The sequence below is a fragment of the Palaemon carinicauda genome, chromosome 18 (genome assembly GCF_036898095.1).
Source record: "Palaemon carinicauda isolate YSFRI2023 chromosome 18, ASM3689809v2, whole genome shotgun sequence".
Lineage (NCBI taxonomy): Eukaryota > Metazoa > Arthropoda > Malacostraca > Decapoda > Palaemonidae > Palaemon > Palaemon carinicauda.
The window spans coordinates 62401311-62425043 of NC_090742.1; the positions used below are offsets into that span (position 1 = coordinate 62401311).

General features: G+C 37.2%; 1 protein-coding gene across 1 annotated transcript in view; it reads left to right on the forward strand.

Annotated features, from left to right (window-relative positions):
• LOC137657320 (beta-TrCP-like) overlaps window positions 1-23733 on the forward strand; it is a 51759-nt gene that overhangs the window by 19032 nt on the left and 8994 nt on the right. Inside the window, 6 exon segments of the mRNA XM_068391654.1 lie at window positions 3733-3801; window positions 6706-6897; window positions 7959-8102; window positions 13706-13824; window positions 14382-14492; window positions 19836-19914. Coding sequence (XP_068247755.1) covers window positions 3733-3801; window positions 6706-6897; window positions 7959-8102; window positions 13706-13824; window positions 14382-14492; window positions 19836-19914 — 714 coding nt within the window.

Genomic DNA, 23733 nt, shown 5'->3' on the forward strand with positions numbered 1-23733 from the left:
ACTAATCACAATGAACAAATGCACTTGCACGTTCAACTATAGTCAATTCTTATTAGTGAGGCAGATTTGCACCGACTCGCAGGGGTGCCATTTTAGCTCGGAAAACTTTCCTGCTCGCTGATTAGTTGGACAAGGTAATTCTAACCAATCAGATAGCAGGAAACTTTTCCGAGCTTAAAGGGCACCGCTGCGAGTATGCAAATGCGTCTCATTATAAAAAAATGAGTATAGTGATACCAGTAGCTTTCAGTAAAGTGTAGGAAAACTTTATTTCTGAAATATTTTGAATAAGTTTGGAAATTATATTAAGAAAACTTTTGTTATTTGTATGTATGCATATCCTCGGAAGCGGTAGCTTGATTCGGCTGACAACAAAATCAACTTGTGATGTTTTTCTCAGACAAGTTTTCATAAAAGAAAAATTGATTTAGTTGATATGGAATTATTCTGTAAATAAATTATTTATTGTGTAGATATTCCAATGATATGATAGGTGAAAATGCCTTTATTACCTTTTATCTTTTTATTTCATAATGTGAATCTGTTCATGTACTGTACGTCAATGGTTAACAAACCGAGGCCGAGGTTAGCCTAATGTTACACATCACTTAGAATTCATAGTTTAATTTTTAGGATGGTATTATAAGACAACCCTATTTTTTTAAGGATAAATTTTAGGATTTTAAGGTAGTTATATATGTGGAAATATACGGTATTTCGTGTGTAAAATTTAGAATCTACTGTACTGCTGTGAATAGTTGATAAGGCCATCTATTAACCTTTTTACCCCCAATCGACGTACTGGTACGTTTCACAAAACTCATACCTTTACCCCCATGGATGTACCGGTACGTCCTTGCAAAAAACTGCTATTTACATTTTTTTTTTTGGCATTTTTTTATAACTTTATGAGAAACTTCAGTCATTTTTCAAAAGAATGAGACCAACCTGACCTTTCTATGACGAAAATTAAGGCTGTTGGAGCAATTTAAATAAAATATATTGCAAAATGTGCTTGAAAAAAAAAGCCTGGGGGTTAAGGGTTGGAAAGTTCCAAATAGCTTGGGGGTAAAAGGGTTAAACCATTGACATTCATCATATTTTGTTAAAATATTTATTTTTATATTGTTTATTATTCTGTGGTGGATAGTGTGGGAGGGTGGGCTGTGGCACCCTAGCAATACCAGCTGAACTCTGTTGAGTCCCTTGTTAGGCTGGGAGGAACGTAGAGAGTAGAGGTCCCCCTTTTTGTTTTTGTTTCTTTGTTGATGTCGGCTACCCCCCAAAATTGGGGGAAGTGCCTTGGTATATGTATGTATGTATTCTTGAACAATTTAGCCAGACTACAGAGTGAAAAGATTGTAGCCTTGGTGGGGCAGACCAAATGGTTTGTGCACCTAATCCCTGTTAATATTATTATTATTATTATTACTAGCCAAGCTACAACCCTAGTTGGAAAAGCAAGATGATATAAGCCCAAGGGCTCCAATAGGGAAAAATATCCCCATAAGGAAATAAGGAAATAAATAAATGATGAGAACAAATTAATAAATCATTCTAAAAACAGTAACAATGTCAAAACAGATTTGTCATATATGAACTATAAAAAGACTTATGTCAGCTTGTTCAACATAAAAACATTTGGCCTCAACTTTGAACTTTTGAATTTCTACTGATTCAACTACCCGATTAAGAAAATCATTCCACAACTTGGTCCCAGCTGGAATAAAACTTCTAGAATACGGTGTAGTATTGAGCCTCATGATGGAGAAGGCCTGGCTATTAGAATTAACTGCCTGCGTAGTATTACGAACAGGATAGAATTGTCCAGGTAGATCTGAATGTAAAGGATGGTCAGAGCTAGGAAAAATCTTATGCAACCTGCATAATGAACTAATCGAACGACGTTACCAAAGAATAAGAAATTTAATCGACCGTAAGTTTCTGTCCAACAAATAAGGGTTTACAATCCTAATCCGTGGTAGTAGAGTCTACCTCTTACAATTGCCAGTACGTGTTTCACTACGGACGCTTTTGAAGGGTCTTTGCTTCCTGAACCCTTTGGTCTTAGCTGGCTTCCAGTGCCTTTGATGTGTATTACTCAAATTATAGTCTCACGTGAAAAATGGGTTGTAACAAATTCATTTCTAGTGATGTGTAGAAATCACGAAAGCTGACACGTGATGAATATAAAATGTATTATAGCCACGAAAGGAAAAATGAAAAAGACTTGAATGGAGTTAGTACTTTCATCCACTCAGGACATTATTGTTGAGTTTGATAATGTCCTGAGTGGATGAAAGTACTAACTCCAATCAAGTCTTTTTCATTTTTCCTTTCGTGGCTATAATACACTTCTAGTGATGTATCTCGACATTTATATGAAATAGATATACAGTACATTAGTCTCATGGTTAAACTAAGCCGATAAGTATTGGCGATGAAAATAACCCTTTCAAAAGTTTGTTGTACTTGTTTGGTCGATATAAAATATATATAGTACTTTTGACACACTTTTTCTTTTTTGTTTCCTTGTGTAGCTGTAGATTCCCCCCAGTTAACATTCTCCGATCGAATTGGTATCCCGGGCCTCATCGCCAGGTCATATGGCTCAAACTTAGTTGACCCCACAGCTGTCCAAATTTTAAGTTTTTTTTTTCTTATATAATAACATATCCTTTAAGAGGCAAACCATTTCTTTTTATTTCTTAATGTGAATCTTTTCGTGTACTGTACGTCAGTGGTTAATAAACCGAGGCCGTGGTTAGCCTACTGTTACACATCACTTAGAATTCACGGTTTAATTTTTAGGATGGTATAATAACACAACCCTATTTTTTTAGGGATAAATTTTAGGATTTTAAGGTAGTTATATATGTGGAAATATGCTGTAGTAAGATTTCTTGTGTAGAATTTAGAACCTATTGTACTTCTGTGAATAGTTAAGTCCATCTATTAACCCTTTTACCCCCCATGGACGTACTGGTACGTTTCACAAAACTCATTCCTTTACTCCATGGACGTACCGGTACATTTCACAAAACTCATCCCTTTACCCCCATGGACGTACTGGTACGTTTCACAAAACTCATCCCTTTACCCCCATGGACGTACCGGTACATTTCACAAAACTCATCCCTTTACCCCCATGGACGTACCGGTACATTTCACAAAACTCATCCCTTTACCCCCATGGACGTACTGGTACGTCCTTGCAAAAAACTGCTATTTACATTTTTTTTGCATATTTTTTATAACTTTATGAGGAACTTCAGTCATTTTTCAAAAGAATGAGACCAACCTGACCTCTCTATGACAAAAATTAAGGTTGTTAGAGCAATTTAAAAAAAAAATATATTGCAAAATGTGCTTGAAAAAAAAATGCCTGGGGGGTTAAGGGTTGGAGAGTTCCAAATAGCTTGGGGGAAAAGGGTTAAACCATTGACATTCATCATATTTTGTTAAAATATTTATTTTTATATTGTTTATTATTCTGTGGTGGATAATGTGGGAGGGTGGGCTGTGGTACCCTAGCAGTACCAGCTGAACTCTGTTGAGTCCCTTGTTAGGCTGGGAGGAACGTAGAGAGTAGAGGTCCCCTTTTTTCGTTTTGTTTCATTTGTTGATGTCGGCTACCCCCCAAAATTGGGGGAAGTGCCTTGGTATATGTATGTATTATTCTTGCCACATGTTTCCGCAACCCTATTAATGCGTTAATCTTTGACTTTACAGAAAATTGTATCTGGTCTTAGAGACAACACTATTAAGATTTGGGACCGAAGTTCGCTCCAGTGTTACAAGGTACGAGGGGTACGTGGGATCATCCTTTCTTGTTTTTAGATTCAATACGAATCAAAATCTAATGTAGAAATGAAGGCACATTTATTGATAGAGTAAATTTCATGTTGCATTCCTTCTATCATTGATTTAATGATTCATTTAATTTATTGATGTCGGCTACCCCCCAAAATTGGGGGAAGGGCCTTGGTATATGTATGTATGTATAATTAGTGAATTGGTGCTTTGACCAACATTCTCAATACGGTTGTACGTTATTGATAGCAGGAATGTACTGAACATGTGTTCTAATGTGCCATAATTAGCAAAGCTTTAAGAGAAAATTCATGTCTTTGGTTAACAATTTCTTTTGCAGTGTTATCTTGTAACTCTCTAACTTTTTAAAAAGATAAATATTTTAAGAAATAATTTCCATGTACAGTATATGTGAATATGAATTTTCTCTTTAGTTTTTTTAATTCTTACTTGTAAAGTAGCTTCTGATTTTCTTCAGAGGTTTTGGAGTAGGTTTATTAGCAAATTATTTTTTTTTATTTTTCCTTATTGTTTACTTTTTCTTTCCATTACCATTGACTGGTATATCTTCTTTGTGGGAGTGTCTCACAAACAACCAAGCCAGACTGTTTCTCCTGTCCAGAAAGACTTGTGAAGACTTAAAGAGGGGCATTGGTCGCCAGAAAGAAAATGAGGAACTGGAGAGCGCATGTATTCCTAGAATCGCTTTATGCCTTTTTATATATATACCGTTGCTTTCTATTCCTCAGGGAATGGTTTATAGGCTTTCTGGTACATTTTTCCCCCAGCAATGTGTTCCAAGACAAGTACTGATCATTTTTCAGTATTAGGCATACAAGCCTGGCGACTTGTAGTGTAGTTATTCCAGCTCATTTGAACAGTAGGTATAAAGGTGTAGGTATTCCAGTCAGTCGTTGCCATAATTTAAGTGGAGTCCAGCAAACCTTCGAATGTTATAGGTGAATATATATGTATTTTTATTAGTTTTAATGTTATCCCTCGAAACAGATTTAAACTGCTGTTAAGTATCGGTTTTATTTTCAGTGTACTAAATATAAATTTGCTGGGTAAAGATTATACATCACCAACCCATCCATGAGCTATGTATGCCTACAAGTAAGTTTTCAGGGAATTAGGCATTTTATGAAAATGATGAAGTAATACTTTCCGATGAAAACATATAGGTGGAGCAAATGAAAGTATTATTGCTCATATAAAGTACCCCATGTGTGGGCATACACAGATAAGTTTAAAATTTACTTTCATATTTAATTGCTATTTGTGTCAATTCCTTCTGGTTTTGATATTGTGTCAATGCTTCCTTTGTCTTTTCAACTTTGTTTTAATGCAAACTGTATAATTTTTCAAAATATACATTTATTCTAAATTAACTACAGCGAGCTAAAGAAGAACTTTTTAAATCGTTATGGTCGTCAGAATACTCGGCGGCACTAAATTGTGTTGATAATGAATTATTTGAAACTAACATAGGATGAGTACAACAGATACTTAGATATAAGGAAATTGTCTAACACAGAAATTTAAATGGAAATACAAAATGATCATCTTGAATTTAAAACTATAATGCCCCCTTCTTTTTTTCCCATTGATTTGTATCATAACTAGTCAATTATGTGAGACACATTCTCTTCTGACTTTGAACCTGTTTTTAAATGCTTTTATCATACGCATTCTTGAACTTCTCGAGGTGACTTGAGCGAGCTTTGAGCACTTTGTTCTCTTAGTTAAGGTACAGTACTGAGAATTTAAATTTGCAAAATTTAACATTTACTCCAGTAAATGTAGCTGCTATTCACTTTATCTCTACATGCTGTATCATCTAGGGGTATATCTCCTCCGTAACGACTGCGTTGCTTTCTGTATTAATTTTTCATACCTAACCTTTGGGGTCTTCCACCCAAAATAGCTGTCCCACTCCTTCAACTTTTCCAGCACCAGTTTCACCCTTCACAGAAAAAATGGATCCTTTGAGACCTATAAAACTAGAATTGTGACAAGTGGTCTCGCAGTTTCATAACTTCACATATGTAATTATAATGTAATATTCTGGCTCATTTCATTGCACGACATATATATGTAGTTATGGTTGTGTTCATGTTGGATTTAATAGTTGTAAGGTTTCGGTTAAGTTTATTTGTTAAGCAGAAGTAATGTCTGATGAATCAACGAGAAAAGTACCACCTACACCGGTGTAGGGATTTGTGTCGCCTAATTTTACTTCATCTCGGCAATCAGATCTGTTTTATTGTCTGATGTTTTGGGCCCAATAGTTTACTCAATTGATTATTTGGTTTGTTCTTAAGTTCTGCAAAGACACACACATCCCCCAACCTCCAGTGTTATACATGTACCCATTTATTTGCAAAATTAATTTATTTGGTGTTTGTAAATGTGAACGATTGCAATATATTTTAATGGAATTTAGAAAATTTCTCCAGCTGAAATTACATTTGAAACGTCACACTTTGTAGCAGAGTTTTTCGTCTTGTTTATTCTTATTATGATGTATAATGTATTTGCAAATGAATTTAAGGAAACTTGTGTTATACTAGTATGGTAAGATAGACTTATACAGGGTTATATCAGTAGTAAAGATTTTTTATACTTTTTCTTAAATGTTAATGCTGAATATTGCTTTATTTTTAGTTAAGTAAATTTGAATATAAATATAGAATATTTGACATAGTTTTAGTTTTCTGCTACAGTATTTTGAAATTCCTTATTTTACTCTTCAAGGTGTAAAAGTTTGATACATACAGTACTTTCAATGCAGTGTAATTGGATAGCACGTCATATCTTCATCGTAACGGAGGTATTTGTCCCTTTGCCTGATGGTATTAACCTATGTGGTCGATCCTTGTTTTTCCGCAGGTGTTGACAGGTCACACGGGTTCAGTATTGTGCCTACAGTACGACGAACGTGTAATTATTAGCGGCTCCTCAGACTCGACTGTCAGAGTCTGGGATGTGAACACTGGGGAGATGACCAACACTTTGATTCATCATTGTGAGGCCGTTCTCCACCTTCGCTTCAATAACGGAATGATGGTTACGTGTTCTAAGGTACGGCGGCAGAACGTAAGGAATGATACTCCTATTCTGAGTTTTCGAGAAGGCTTCACGTAAAACAGTTCTCTTATTTTGCATTCTTGAGAATGCACCATGTAAAATAATCCTTTTATTTTACATTCTCAAGAAGGCATCATGTAAAACAGTTCAATTTTGCATTCTCGGGAAGGCATCATGAAAAACAGTTGTATTTTGCATTCTTGGGAAGGCATCATGTAAAACAGTTCTATTTTGCATTCTCGGGAAGGCATCATGAAAAACAGTTGTATTTTGCATTCTTGGGAAGGCATCATGTAAAACAGTTCTATTTTGCATTCTTGAGAAGGCACCATGTAAAGTACAGGTAGTCCTTTTATTTTACATTCTCAAGAAGGCATCATGTAAAACAGTTCTATTTTGCATTCTTGGGAAGGCATCATGTTAAATAGTCATTTTATTTTACCTTCTCAAGAAGGCTTCTTGTATGACAACCCTCCCATTTTGCCTTCTCGTGAACACTCATACTTGTTTCGAATAAATGTCGGTCATCATTGACTGGGAGACTTTTTGAGCCATTATTGCATTGCATGTTTTCTGAAATAAAATTGGTGTTGGATATACTGTCCATAATTTTATAATAGTATCAAGTTGCATGGGTTGTTTGGGTGGATGGATGTAGTGAAGAAAGCTCTGGGTGATAGGAGGATAGATGTGAGAGAGGCAAGAGAGCGTGCTAGAAATAGGAATGAATGGCGAGCGATTGTGACGCAGTTCCGGTAGGCCCTGCTGCTGCCTCCGATGCCTTAGATGACCGCGGAGGTAGCAGCAGTAGGGGACTCAGCATTATGAAGCTTCATCTGTGGTGGATAATGTGGGAGGGTGGGCTGTGGCACCCTAGCAGTACCAGCTGAACTCGGTTGAGTCCCTTGTTAGGCTGGAGGAACGTAGAGAGTAGAGGTCCCCTTTTTTGTTTTGTTTCATTTGTTGATGTAGGCTACCCCCCAAAATTGGGGGAAGTGCCTTGGTATATGTATGTATGTATCAAGTTGCAACTCATTTTTTATTTTTCTCCAAAGGACCGTTCAATTGCTGTGTGGGACATGGTATCTCCTACGGAAATCAATTTAAGACGGGTGCTAGTTGGTCACCGAGCAGCTGTTAATGTTGTTGATTTCGATGAAAAATACATTGTTAGTGCTTCTGGGGACAGAACTATTAAGGTGAGTTCAGTTTTGATGGTGTTGATATCACAAAAAATAATTGAATGTACGATTATTTTAATGAAAGTAATTATTTTAAGTATTTTTGGTAGTGTATTGTATATAATAAACTAAAGTTTTTATTACTTATAGAATATAGATACATATGAAGATGCAAAATATTGATTTACAAATTTCTTTCTTGTGCTGGTCTTGGTGAGTAGACCATAACAACTTTTTACCTTGTCAATGTTCACTAGCCTCTTTTGTTTTTACATGAATACTGTATAAACCTGATTCATATTTAAGAATTCAGATTTGTATTGTTGGAAGAAATACAAATTAGTATTTAAATAATTTGGAGTTGGGAATGTCATTCATGGTCTGCTGTAAGATAATTTGGAGTTGGGAATGTCATTCATGGTCTGCTGTAAGACTTTTCTTTGCGAAGGAGTACAGTAATCCCTCGCCATTTCGCGGCTCAAGTTTCGCGGCCTCAGTGCATCGCGGTTTTTCAAAAATATTCATAAAAAGTTAGAAAAAATGGTGTGAAAGTTACGCGGGCGGGAGTAGAAGGCAGGGAGAGTACAGTAGAACATCAGATATCAACATGTAGATGGCGCGCAACTCAAAATCCACCTCTCTGATTCGCTGGCCATCTCGGCTCCAGAGTCTCGCAAGCTGATTGGCCGAGCTGCCGAGACGCTTTACCCAGCATCTCTCTTTGCTATGTGCCCCGCGAAGGGAGACCGCAGTCCTTGTTCTCTCTCGCTTCCTTGTGTTGCTTAGTCTTGCCGCGTGGAACTTTTATCTGTTTTCTTGTGCTTTATTAGTGTAAAATAGTGCTTGTGACGCCCTTGAAAATGGCTCCTAAACGCCCTCTACCCTCTACATACTCTAGTGAACCCAAGAAGAAGAGAAAAATGATGATGGTGAATGAAAAAGTGAAATTATTGGACATGCTTTAGGGAGGCAGTAGCTATGCGTCTGTTGCCCGCATTTACGGAGTGAATGAATCGACGGTTCGCTACATGAAAAAAGATGAAATGAAAATACGTAAAACTGCCTCAATAATGTTCTCCAAGGACACTAAGCGCATTGTGACTCCTTGTAATAAGACGATTGTGCAAATGGAGAATGCATTATCAATGTGGATATCGAACTGTCGGGAAAAGAAGATTAGTCTCGATACCAACATGATTCGAACCAAAGCCAAAACCTCTATGATAATCTAGTTCCTGAAGAAAAATCGAACGAAGATGACGAAGGTGGTGATGACGACAAAAAAGATGATCCTGCCCCACGAGAAGAACGTGGTTTTGTTGCCAGCAAGGGCTGGTTCGAGAAATTCAAGAGGAGGTTTGGCCTTCGCAGCGTTCCTTTGTATGGTAAGGCTGCCTCGGCAGACCAAGAGGCAGCTCTTCGTTATGTCGAGGACGAGTTCCCTGAATTAATTAAAGAAGGTGGCTATTTCCCGGAGCAGGTGTTCAATATGGACGAGACTGGCCTCTTTTGGAAAAGGATGCTGTCCCGGACGTTCCTTTACAAGGACAAAGTAAAGAAGCCAGGGTTCAAGGCCCACAAAAATCGCGTTGCTCTTCTCATGTGCGGGAATGCCGCTGGCTTCATGCACAAGCCAGGCTTAATTTAGAAGTCCTTGAATCCTCGGGCTTTGAAAAACACAAACAAAGCCTTGCTGCCCGTCTACTGGATGAGTAATAAAATGGTATGGATAACCAAAGCCCTCACACTCAGCTGGTTCGTGAACTGCTTTATCCCACAGGTGAAGCTGTACCTCGCAGAGAATGGGCTGCCCTTTAAGGTCCCTCTTGATGGACTGTGCAGGAGGACATGCAACGGATCTCCATTATGACGGAGTCAAGTGGAGTTCCTGCCCCCCAACACCACTTCCCTCATACAACTAATGGATCAGGGGGCCTTTCAGGCCTTCAAGGCCCTCTACACGAGGTCCATGATGGAGGGCCTCATCTCCTCCAGTGTCGAAGGCGACGAGGACTTCAGCCTCAAGAGATATTGGCGGGAATACAACATTGCAACGTGCCTGGCCATTATTCAGAAAGCTCTTAATGAGATGAAACAGCAAACATTGAATGTAAGTTGGAGAAAATTGGGGCCAGACGTTATTCATGACTGAGGGATTTACGCCAGACAAAGTTCACCACTTTTCCGTAGATAAGGCTGTGAGGCTGGCACGGTTAGTAGCCAACGAAGGTTTTTCTGACACGACTACGGATGATGTCAACTCCCTGATAGAGTGCCACTCGGAGCCCCTAACCGACGAGGACCTTGTTGAAATGACAAAATCAGTGAGTGAGGAAGAAGAGGCAGCCGACGTCGGCGACGACGACGAAGCTGAAGAACGTGGCCTTGCCTTGGACAACCTGCAAGGGCTCTGCAACAAAGGGCGCAGGAAATCGACGATATGGTCAGAGCCATCGAATTTAGTAACTGTATTGATGGTGTAATGGCGTTGTACAAGAGCAACTTTGCTCGGATGAAAAAACTTCAATTTCCCATCACGATGTTCCTAGTGCGCCGAAAACCTTCTGCAGAAGCATCAGATACTCCTCCTGCTGCCTCTTTGGCTTCCCATCGAGCCAGTGCGCCGCCTCCTGCAGTTTCTCCAGCTCTATCGGAAGCTGTCGTTGATGATCCACCACCTCTATCAACTGACGATGAGGTGTCACCTGAGCAGCAGTAAATTTCTCATTAACCTGTGCAGTAAATCATCTTCATCTTATTCGCCCCCATCATACTGCACAGGTGTTTCATCGTCATTTATCAAGATCATCGTCATTGTTAGAGGCGAGTTACGTATCTGGTTATAAGAATACAGTAAAAGAGTTCTAAAAACATAACTGCAGTATATACACATACACTATTTATATCTACATGTGTATGTACATGTACACTTACACTATTTATATATTTATATAATGTAAATGTACATACAGTATACGTAATGTATTAAATACTGTATTTATATTATAGTATTTATACAGTACAGTACTTTATTTTATGTACAGTATTTAATTTATATTATCAATATTTATTTAAATGACTCTTTAATGATCTAATGATAACATATGCATTTATAGGGTTGATATGCTCTTATTGTTATTACAGTGAACCCTCGTTTATCGCGGTAGATAGGTTCCAGTCGCGGCCGCGATAGGTGAAAATCCGCGAAGTAGTGACACCATATTTACCTATTTATTCAACATGTATATTCAGACTTTAAAAACCTTCCCTTGTACGTAGTACTGTTAACAAACTACCCTTTAATGTACAGAACACTTAATGCATGTACTACAGTACCCTAAACTAAAACAGGCACAAATATTAAAGGTGATTTTATATCATGCATTTCCTAAACATGCTAAAAAGCACGATAAAAAATGGCAACCAATGTTTTGTTTACATTTATCTCTGATCATAATGTAGGCCTAGAAACAAACTGGAGGTAGAGCTTTGCTTATTACCCAGACATATTTCCCATACTTTTCCCTTAGAACTACATCACATCTTCCTACTTTAGATATATATATATATATATATATATATATATATATATATATATATATATATATATATATATATATATATGTGTGTGTGTGTGTGTGTGTATATATATATATATATATTTATATGTATACACATATACATACCTACATATATACATAAATACATGCATATATATATATATATATATATATATATATATATATATATATATATATATATATTACTGTATATATATGGGTTATGGAAAAAATCCGCGAAGTGGTGAATCCGCGATGGTCGAACCGCGAAGTAGCGAGGGTTCACTGTATATATACATGTATATGTACACAAAAAATGTACGTATTCCAAAAATAGGGAGGGAACCTACATCGCGGTTTTTCACCTATCGCGGTCGGTTCTGGTCCCCATTAACCGCGATATGTGAGGGATTACTGTAATCACTTACAATTGGTGCTGTGTAGCATTGTTCACAAAGCTTCCCTGCATTTTTTACGTAGGCTTAATTTCCATCTCATTGAAGGACAAAATCTTCGGTCAAGCCCTGTGAGTCTAGAAGTCTAGAGATGTAACTTTTTTATTTATTTATTTATATTATTAGTAAGACAAGATGTTACCTGTATTAAATATTTAAATTTTGTGTTCAGGCATGAATAAGGAAATGTCAAGCCTAATTTTGTGTTCAGGCATGATTAAGTAAATGTCTGAAGCCTAATTTTGTGTTCAGGCATGAATAAGGAAATCCCTGAAGCCTAATTTTGTGTTCGGGCATGATTAAGGAAATGTCTGAACCCTTTTGTCCTGCAGTAGAATAGAAATGGCTGCATTTGTTTTATTTGTAACTAAGGTGCTAGTTTTTAATTTCACAGGAGTCAAGCAAATATCTTTAGAATGTCAAAGCTACATTCATATCTAGCTGTACTCTCCAGTGACATATCTTGGGTTTTCTCAGGTCTTGTACAGTACTTCATCTTTACTCAGAAGTGTAGTTGAATTTAACCATTACAGGTGTTTGTAACTAACTTTGATACCAATTCAGTTAAGAACTGAAATTGATATTGTAAATTGGCAAGAGGCCACAGACAGAATGAACACTAATTATTTCTAGTGAATTATGATGAACAGAGACTATTGTTTACTAGCTCCCATAGTTTGTTCCAGCATAAGTTTTCAAGTACACTGCAGACATGGTTGAAAATAACCTCGATGGCTAATAATGTCAAGAGAATACCAGCTCTTTAGAAGACTAGATAAAAGCAGCATTTCATACGCAACTTCAGCTGTTGGGCAGGAATGGTACCCAATACCAAAAGAGAAATTGTAGCTTAAGAGGATATCATTGATCATATTCGGCCTCTGGGTGTTCCATTACCCCCTGTAGGGGCTAGTGCTGTCTGTGTTTATAATGCCCCCCTGTAGGGGATTAGTGCTGTAGCCTGTCAGTTCCTATAGTGCTGTACTCTGTAGACAGTACTTGAAGGGCTTTTGCAGCCTTCTTCCGGCCCTATATGCGCTCACTTTTTAACCTTTACCCAGATCCTGCTTCCCTTTTTCCATCATCTTTCCGACCTCTTCACGTTGGGGTGATCCACCAGTTGCACATTGTGCTAAATGGTCTCCCAAGGTCTCTGGTAGGACCATATGGATCAAATACATGATAACATCAACAACTTTACCTCCGTCTTGCATTCCAACCAGGTGTAACTTTTAATCTTTCGTGCAACCAGGATTTTCTCTCAGTTGCACCTTTGCACTGTCATCCAATGCCGACTGGCTGCAAATTTCATAAATCTTAATTCTTAATCTTATTGGTCGACTGTTTGGCAAGTGGTTTAGACATTATTTTACTTGAATCTCATAGTTATGAGTGACAAAGAGTTTTACTTGAATCTCGTAGTCATGAGTGACAAAGTGGGCTATTGGTTTTAAAGTAGTTTGTAATCAAAGGCACATATATTGGTATGGTGAAGGTAAACTGCTTATGCAATCGCACAAAAAGGAACTGGCGAGAAACAATATTAAAATCAATTCATACCTCCTCGAGTTTTATTGCTCATAAAAACAAAAACTTTTTTTTTCAGGTTTGGAGTACAGGGACGTGTGAATTTGTTCGGACGCTGAACGGTCATAAAAGGGGCATTGCCTGCCTACAATACAGAGATAGACTAGTCGTTAGTGGTTCTTCAGATAATACGATAAGGTATGTACATTTTTTTGCATTTTTGGTTATTTTTATAATATGGGGACATGTCTAGAGTATGGTAATATAACTTGTTACTTATGATTAACCCTTTTACCCCCAGGCTATTTGGAAATTTCCAATCCTTAACCCCCAGGGGTTATTTTTTTTCAAGCACATTTTGCAGTATATTTTTTTTTTAATTGCTCTAACAGCCTTAATTTTCGTCACAGAGAGGTCAGGTTGGTCTCATTCTCTTGGAAAATGCCTGAAGTTTATCCAATAATTATCAATTTTGCAAAAAAAAAAAAAATACCAGTTTTTTGCAAGAACGTACCGGTACGTCCATGGGGGTAAAGGGATCAGTTTTGTGAAACGTACCAGTACGTGCTTTTGGGGGTAAAAGGGTTAAGTATATGTTTTGAACTTAATTTTTGTTAGACTATTGTTAAGTCTCAACCAAATTTCCTACCATTGTAATAAAGAATGTTATAAACTTAAACTTTAATATATTGACATCGCCTAAATGTGATTTCAATGTGAATGTAACTAATCAAAGGTTAAAATTTTTCTTGCAGATTATGGGATATAGAGTGCGGTGCATGTTTAAGAATTTTAGAGGGTCACGAGGAACTAGTCCGCTGTATACGATTTGACAACAAAAGGATAGTATCAGGAGCGTATGATGGGTAAGTATACTAGTTTGTTGATTTATCTTTTGTGCTTGCTCAAATATTCACCAGAAAATACTAGTTTCTCTATTTACCCTTATATTGTGCTCGCTCAAATATTCACCAGAAAATTCTAGTTTCTCTTATTTCCCTTATTTTGTGCTCGCTCAAATATTCACCAGAAAATACTAGTTTTTATATTTCCCTTATTTTGTGCTTGCTCAAATATTCACCAGAAAATACTAGTTTCTCTATTTACCCTTATTTTGTGCTCGCTCAACTGTTCACCAGAAAATACTAGTTTCTCTATTTCCCCTTATTTTGTGCTCGCTCAAATATTCACCAGAAAATACTAGTTTCTCTATTTACCCTTATTTTGTGCTCGCTCAAATATTCACCAGAAAATACTAGTTTCTCTATTTCCCTTATTTTGTGCTCGCTCAAATATTCACCAGAAAATACTAGTTTCTCTATTTACCCTTATTTTGTGCTCGCTCAAATATTCACCAGAAAATACTAGTTTCTCTTATTTCCCTTATTTTGTGCTCGCTCAAATATTCACCAGAAAATACTAGTTTCTATATTTCCCTTATTTTGTGCTTGCTCAAATATTCACCAGAAAATACTAGTTTCTCTATTTACCCTTATTTTGTGCTCGCTCAACTTTTCACCAGAAAATACTAGTTTCTCTATTTCCCCTTATTTTGTGCTCGCTCAAATATTCACCAGAAAATACTAGTTTCTCTATTTACCCTTATTTTGTGCTCGCTCAAATATTCACCAGAAAATACTAGTTTCTCTATTTCCCTTATTTTGTGCTCGCTCAAATATTCACCAGAAAATACTAGTTTCTCTATTTCCCTTATTTTGTGCTCGCTCAAATATTCACCAGAAAATACTAGTTTCTCTACCTTATTTTGTGCTTGCTCAAATATTCACTAGAAAATATGCCAACAGTGTACTGGTTTCTCTATAAATTTTTTCTGTACTCCAAAAAAGTACTTGAACATGTGACGGCCGAGAGCAAGGTTATGACTCAAAGGCAGGATGCAATCAACTGAGTAACTTTATTAAAGAACACTCTCCTTTATATATAAAACCTCAAGGCAACAGTAATTTTCATGTTTGAGAAACAGACAATGTTAGAGAGGAAACACGCAGACATGTTTATTCTGGTTCTTTTTAGTGCGAGGGAAGAGCGCAGATACAAGCATAATTTATACAAAATAATTTATGTACGATCGTGTGACACACGGTTGGTACAAACAAATCATCATCATCTCTTAAACCTATTGACACAAAGGCCCTCGCTTAAACAAATATATATTTTTTTATTATTACTATTATTGTTAGCTAAGCTACAACTATAGTTAGAAAAGCAGGATTCTATAAGCCCTAGGGCTCCAACAGGAAAAACTAGCTCAACAAATATTTATTTATTATTATTACTATTATTATTAGCTAAGCTACAACCATAGTTGGAAAAGCAGGATTCTACAAGCCCTAGGGTTCCAACAGGAAAAAATAGCCCAGTGAGGAAAGGAAATAAGGAAACTTAACTGAGACGTAATGAATAAAGATCAGTAACAACATTAAAATAGTACTGTTATATGTAAAATATGAAAAGTCTATGACAACCTCAGCAAGTTTGAATTTTTTGTAAATTTTTCAAAGAATGATTAAAATGATAAAATAGAAAAAACGAACATAAATTATGATGTACTTGTAAGTCAGCTAATAAGCCACCAATTCAACTACAGTGAACATGATGTGATTGTTTTTTGAATTTGCAGAGATTGGAGTTGGTGGATGTTTTCTTATAGGATTTTTTAAAGAATTATTGGGGTCATTATGATACTGTAACTAATGGAATTTTGATGTTCCTCAGGATAGCGTTCTTGGTTCCTTACTGATACGAATGCTATTGATCAAGCAGGTGAAGATACTGCTAGAATAAAGTAGTGTGATGGGCTGAGAGAAGGTTGTGACTCAAAGACAGGTTGAAAGCAACTGAGTGAGTTTATTATAGAACACACTTCTTTATATACAAAAGCTCAAAGCGACAAGAAATTTCATGTTCAAAAACAGACACTGTTACCAATGAGAAAAACAGACATGTTTATTCAGGCTCTTTTTAGTGCGAGGGAAGAGCGAAGATACAAGCATAATATATACACAAAATGAACTAGGTACGATCGTGTGACACATGGTTGGTACAGTAGTAAAGATGGGTAACATAGATAGTAGTTAATATTTATAAGGATTTATTGCCACAATTGGCATAAATTTAATAGGTAGCAGAGAAAGGGGACAAAGTCTAAGACTATTATGTTATAAAACGAGAATCGCAACTTAACGTCATCACTTTGCTGAACCTTCTGTACTTCACAGAATCATGAGTTTGTCATCCTTGATACAAATAGTTGGTGAAAGTTGAAGAGAAAAAAAAAATAAAAATTGGAACAGTGGTGTATATAAGATTGGCAATAAGTCATAGTCATTCATCTATCATCATGGCTGCTTAGTGCCGTGAAATCTTTCGTGTTTAAAACAAGAAAACAAATAGTGCAAGTTAACAGGGATGAAGGTTTTTAATGTGCTGAAGACATTTAAACTACCATATTAGCAACTCATTTAAAATTTTAGGCGTCAGTACAGCAACTCCTTTAGAATTATGGGTGTCATTTTTTATTTCAAGTTAACTTTTTAGGAATATTGCTGTGGCCTGATTGGTAACGTCTCTGCCTGGTGTTTGCTAGTCGGGGGCTCGAGTCCCGCTCAGACTCGTTAGTGCCATTAGTGTCTGCAACCTTACCATCCTTGTGAGCTAAGAATGGGGGGTTTGGGGGAGCCTATACAGTATGTCTATCTGCTGAGTCATCAGCAGCCACTGCCTGGCCCTCCCTGGTCCTAGCTTGGGTGGAGAGGAGGCTTGGGCACTGATCATATAATATATCGTCAGTCTCTAGGGCATTTTCCTGCTCGATAGGGCAATGTCACTGTCCCTTGTCTCTGCCATTCATGAATGACCTTTAAACCTTTAAAATGCAGGAGAAAGTAGATAGATGTATGGAAAATGTCTTATGAATTTTGTAGGCGACCTTATTTTGAGAAAATTCTTTTCTTTTATTCTGCCATATTTATTTTTCCATGTTTGGTCTTCAGCATTTGACTTCGTTAAGAACTTTATATTAGTCTGTGGCATCAGTGTTTCAATTAGGTCTTTTTTTATGGTATATAGAATTATTTGTTAAATTTCTCTTTCCTCAAGTATTCTTCAGATTCTATTTGCGCAAGGGTTGCTTCTCCAAGGTATGGTAGCAAGTTTGGTTTTTCAACTACAGTTTCGGCTTGCCTTGTAAAAGTAACGGAAACTTCTGATAATGTTTACTTGAGCAACCTTATATATACACATATTTAGTGAATATATCTATAACAATGAATAGGAACAGTTGGTGTATATGTATATTCTATTCCCTAGCAAAGTTTTTGCTTTTAAATCCAGCCTTCTCGGAATCTTTTTCATCAAAAGATGTTCCTAACTCCTGCTACACACACCAAAATTTTTTGGGTGCAGATGCAACCCCTCACTATGGCTGGATCAGTCTGAGGAGGGTTGGTTCTCATTTCTTGTATTCCTCATTGGGTGGTCTCTTTGGCAGCCTACCTTTTTTAGCTGCGAAGATTGGGTGATTGCTAACTCTTAGAGGTAGAAGCTCACGGTTGTAGGGTATTCCTTACTGGTTTATATCAGGTTTGTTGATCATGCAATTTGAAGGGGTTGGGCTTTAGATTTCACCTCTGAACATCTGGTACTCTTGTCATCCTAACAAGAACTGATGACAAGATCAGGTAATACCGTAGTACATCAATTTCTCATTGTGGCCTACTGTATTGTATATGGCAGACAGCTAATTTTTCTGTCACATCTCTCGACCAGATTGATGGAGACAGGTGGGGTCTTTGATTGTGGAGGCTCTAAGATCTTTCATGTCCCTAGATGACAGAAACTTGAGAAACTTCTCGGTACTATGTTCCATTTCTTAACCCTTTTACCCCCAAAGGACGTACTGGTACTTTTCACAAAACCCATCCCTTTACCCCCATGGACGTACCGGTACGTCCTTGCAAAAAAATGCTATAAAATTTTTTTGTTATATTTATATTTTTTTTGAAAAAAGTTCAGGCATTTTCCAAGAGAATGAGACCAACCTGACCTCTCTATGACAAAAATTAAGGCTGTTAGAGCAATTTAAAAAAAATGTGCTGGGAAAAAAATAACCCCCTGGGGGTTAAGGGTTGGAAATTTCCAAAGAGCTTGGGGGTAAAAGGGTTAAAATCGCTTTAGATTATATATATATCATCTGAAGAAGAATGACCAAGGTAAGAGATCAGTCTTCTTACCTCAAGATGGTAGCTTATAATAGCCTATTTGGCAAGAGATGGTTGACCCCGAGTAGCCACTAATGCTAGTAGGCAGCCATCACTTATACAGTACCTCGCTGGTTAAATCGATTTCTGAAGCAGCGAGTATGAGATAGCTACTATGTTGACTTGCCAAAGCTTTCCTACCTAACTATGGTAAATGAATATTTGATATATTTCTCACATGAAAACTATATGCTGTGGAATATGGAAGAGTATCACGATGCTTACTGGTTTTCATGTGCTTTTGACCACCCCTTGTGCTTGTAGAAAGATGACAATCTGTTGTGAGTGTGTAGGATGGTTGTGAAGGCAAGCTCATCAAAGGATACTGGTTCTCATATATTCATGTAATAATTATTTGATGGTCGATGGTTACTATAAAAGATTGGGTACAAATTTTTTTTTTCTTGTGTACGTGAAATTCTTTGCATTTTCCTTTTTTATTATTATTATTTTTATTATTATTATTATTATTATTACTAGCCAAGCTACAACCCTAGTTGGAAAAGCAAGATGCTATAAGCCCAAGGGCTGCAACAGGGAAAAATAGCCCGGTGAGGAAAGGAAATAAATAAATGATGAGAATAAATTAATAATTTCATATGTTCCATTATTTATTTCATAGGCATATATAGTTTACTTGAAATATTTACTTTTACAGTATGTCATTCTATAATTAAGACTTGAGTTTAGACTAGATATTTCTTTGTTACAAATGCAAGGATAAGACTACTGTACTCCCAAAGGTTGGTTGTAATGAACCTTATCTGTAATTGTAGGGGAGCCTAATGGTTGAATTTTGTCTCTCTATACAATAATGGTTTTCAGCCTCTGTTATACAAGATTACCAGATATAGTGATCTCTCCATAGATATTGAAATTTTGAATGGTGTAATTTCATTGAAAAGTAATTTTTCATTCTTCTCGTTACAGGAAAATCAAGGTTTGGGATCTACAAGCAGCTCTGGATCCAAGAGCACCAGCAGGCACTCTGTGTCTTCGAACTTTAGTTGTAAGTAGGAGGGTTCGATGGTTTTTTGTGAATCGGTTAAGTTGTAAGGAAAAAGTAGAATGGATTTAGTATTCAGATTTGTGGAAGGGGAAATGACCTGAGGGATACAAGATGACTAATTGAAAGGTGTAGCAGGATGATTTAGGATCAACTAATATTGAGTAGAATGGAACTGGATGCCTTTGATAGAAGGCATGAATGTATCAAAGAGGGTTCATCTGGCAAATGGCCCTTTAATGTAGGGTTAACGATGGGGGAGAAAAATAATGATATCGAGTTGAATGCTGAATGTCTAGCATAATTATAGGGTTTTGCTCTCCCCTTAACGTAGTGAAGCATTCTTGGTTACTTTTATGCCGTTTTATACTTCTCTATTTTGATTATTTTGATAACGTAGTCAACTATTAACCCTTTTACCCCCAATGGACTTACTGGTATGTTTCACAAAACTTATCCCTTTACCCCCATGGACGTACTTGTACGTCCTTGCTAAAAACTGCTATTTACATGTTTTTTTGCTTATTTTTGATAGCTTTATGAGAAACTTCTGTTATTTTCCAAAAGAATGAGACCAACCTGACCTCTCTATGACAAAAATTAAGGCTGTTAGAGCAATTTAAAAAATATATATAGCAAAATGTGCTTGAAAAGAGATGCCTGGGGGCTAAGGGTTGGAAAGTTCCAAATAGCCTGGGGGTAAAAAGGTTAATATAAAGTTTGTTCCTACACTGATACAAACCCACAAACTTTAATAGGAGTATGATTTTACTGAAGCTGGAACTCTGCTGTTGAAATTTATAACAAGGTGTCTGTAGTTACTGGCGGGTAGCGGGGGAAGTCCCCACCCCTTCTTGCCAGTGAGGAACCTCTTGACTAGTGTGGTTCCCAACAATTGATCTCTCTGTAACAAGACTTGACAAGAGGCTCTCAGTTTACTGCTCACCTGTTCTGGATCAGGTATCAGCATTAAGTGATGCATTTCAACATCCATTTCAACATCCGTCGAAGGGCCAAGACTTCTGCTTTTCTGCTGTTTTGTATTATGTGAAAGGTGGTAAACTGGATACCGTCTACCCCAAACATTAATATGATAATGATAGTGGTCCCCAATTGGTGCCCCAATCGGAATGGTACCCTTTCTAATGTATGCGAACAAGGTTCCAAGAGTTAACCCGTTTTGGCTAACTTGCTCAGCCAGCCCTACCTGAAGGGGCACCACAACTCTGACATCCCTGTCACTTCATGGGTGGAGGCTATCCAGTATCTCTTGATAAAAAAACTTTTCACTAGCCACAACGCAGATTATGTCTGCATACCTTTGAAATTCTTCCATGGCAGTCTACCAGTCAAAATGGGATCTCTTCCATGATTGGTACCATAGAAGAGCTACTTCTTTTGGAGCCTTAATTCAACTGATCACTGTCTTTCTTTTGTTTCTGTATAGAGAGAACCTCCTCTCAGTCTGGTAAAAGACTATCGCTCAGGCTTGAGCCAAGACTTCGGACTGAGAGATGTAGATCTGTCCTCGTCTTGGGACTTAGCAATGCTCATGAAAAGCTTTTAACTATTCTAGCCTTCGGAGAGAACCTGAACCCCCATTGTGCAATATGACCAGACATCTTAGGTCCCTGAAGAGGACCTGCTACGAACTTGTAAAGTAAGCACAGCTTATTGTATCTTTGTCATTCCAAGGGGTGAAGAAAGGTTTTTCACTCTAGAATTTGTAGCTAAAATTCAGAATCCAGTCTTATACAAGATATGATATGAATCTTTTTCCATCTCATCAAAGGAATCAACTGACAAATATGCTCCCTGAAACAGACTCAACACTTTAGACCACAACTGCAAAACCTCTTCATCAGCTTTGGTAGGATCAAAAAGATGATCTCCAAAAACACCATATCCTTCTGGTTTAGAGAGAGTATAAAAGAGTACAAAAACCCTGGCTACAAGTGACCTGGAAGAACCTGCTTAGGCACATGCTTACGAGCTCATAGTATGTGCCACGTTAGCCTTAAAGATGGACTTATTAGTGTGCCAAGTTCTGAAGGCTGAAGTGTGGGAATCCCAGACAACCTTGTTAGCCCACTATTTAAGGGAATGCACCCACAAGTTGCTCGATACTTTCTCCTTATGACCTATGGTAGCAGATCAGCAGGGTGTGTACAATACCCCTCTCCCTCACAAGACAAGAAACATCTCGTTTAAGATAGTGGTTGTGACGTCAGTCTAGGATGACAGTAAGAAAATGTGGCCTTCTTGTTTCTTCTCCTTCTCCTTCCATAGAGTACAGTGGGAGAACTATTGTAGATGTATCAGACAGCATATTCCTTGTGGATAGAGGTTCCTTTACGCCCATGTAATAACTGAAACCTAGCTCTAACACCCGAATTATTATTATCATTATTATTAATAGCTAACCTACACCACTAATTGGAAAAGCAAGATGCTATAAGCCCAAGGGCTCCAACAGGAAAAAATAGCCCAGTGAGGAAAGGAAATAAGTGATATAAGAAGTAATGAACAATTAAAATAAATTATTTTAAAAACATTAACAACATTAAAACAGATATTTCATAAGTAAACTATGAAACGACTTGTTAAGGTGTTCAACATGAAAACGTTTGCTGCAAATTTGAACTTTTGAAGTTTTACCGATTCAACTACCAGAATAGGAAAAACATTCCACAACTTGGTCACAGCTGTATAAAACTTCATGAGCACTGTGTAGTATTGAGCCTCATGATGGAGAAGGCCTGACTATTAGAATTAATTGCATGTGTAGTATTGCGAACAGGGTGGAACTGTCCAGGAAGATCTGAATGTATAGTTATAGAAAGAATCAACACTTCTGATGCTCCTCAGGACTGATTGTATGAAATCCTTTGGTTACAGGGACTTCCTCCCATGTAAGGATTAATCTCCTATTAAAGGACTAGTGTTTATAGCTGTAGGAAAAAATCTGAAATTTTTTAAGGTAATTTTTACTTTTATAAATATATAACTCTTGAGTCCTTTAAGTTATACTTCTTATTTTAACCACCCTGCAAGCCCACCCAGCAAGCCCTAGGTGAAGGTCAAAGTGGCTATTCTGAGACAGCAGAGGAATTGGGGTGAGGGAAGCTTACCCCGAATATCTACCAACACCTCGTTATAAATTTTAATTATTATTATTGTTATTATTATTATTAAATGCTAAGCTACAACCCTAGTTGGAAAAGCAGGATGCTATAAGCCCAGGGGCTCCAACAGGGAAAATAGCCCAGTGAGGAAAGGAAACAAGGAAAAATAGAATATTTTAAGAATAGTAACAACATTGAAATAAATGTTTCCTATATAAACTATAAAAACTTTAACAAAACAGAAGGAAGAGAAACTAGATAGAACAGTGTGCCCGAGTGTACCCTTAAGCAAGAGAATTCTAACCCAAGACAGTGGAAGACCATGGTACAGAGGCTATGGCACTACCCAAGAATAGAGAACACTGGTTTGATTTAGGAGTGTCCTTCTCCTAGAAGAGCTGCTTACCATAGCTAAAGAGTGTCTTCTACCCTTACCAAGAGGAAAGTAGCCACTGAACAATTACATTGCAGTAGTTAACCCCTTGGGTGAAGAAGAATTGTTTGGTAATCTCAGTGTTGTCAAGTATATGAAGTCAGAGGAGAATCTGTAAAGAATAAGCCAGACTTCGGTGTCTGTGTGGGCAAAGGGAAAGTGAACCGTAACTAGAGAGAAGGATCCAGTGTAGTACTGTCAGGCCCAAGTTCTAGCTTCGGTGGAATCTTATTCCTGTCAAAGAACTTGGCTTCTATAGTTAGG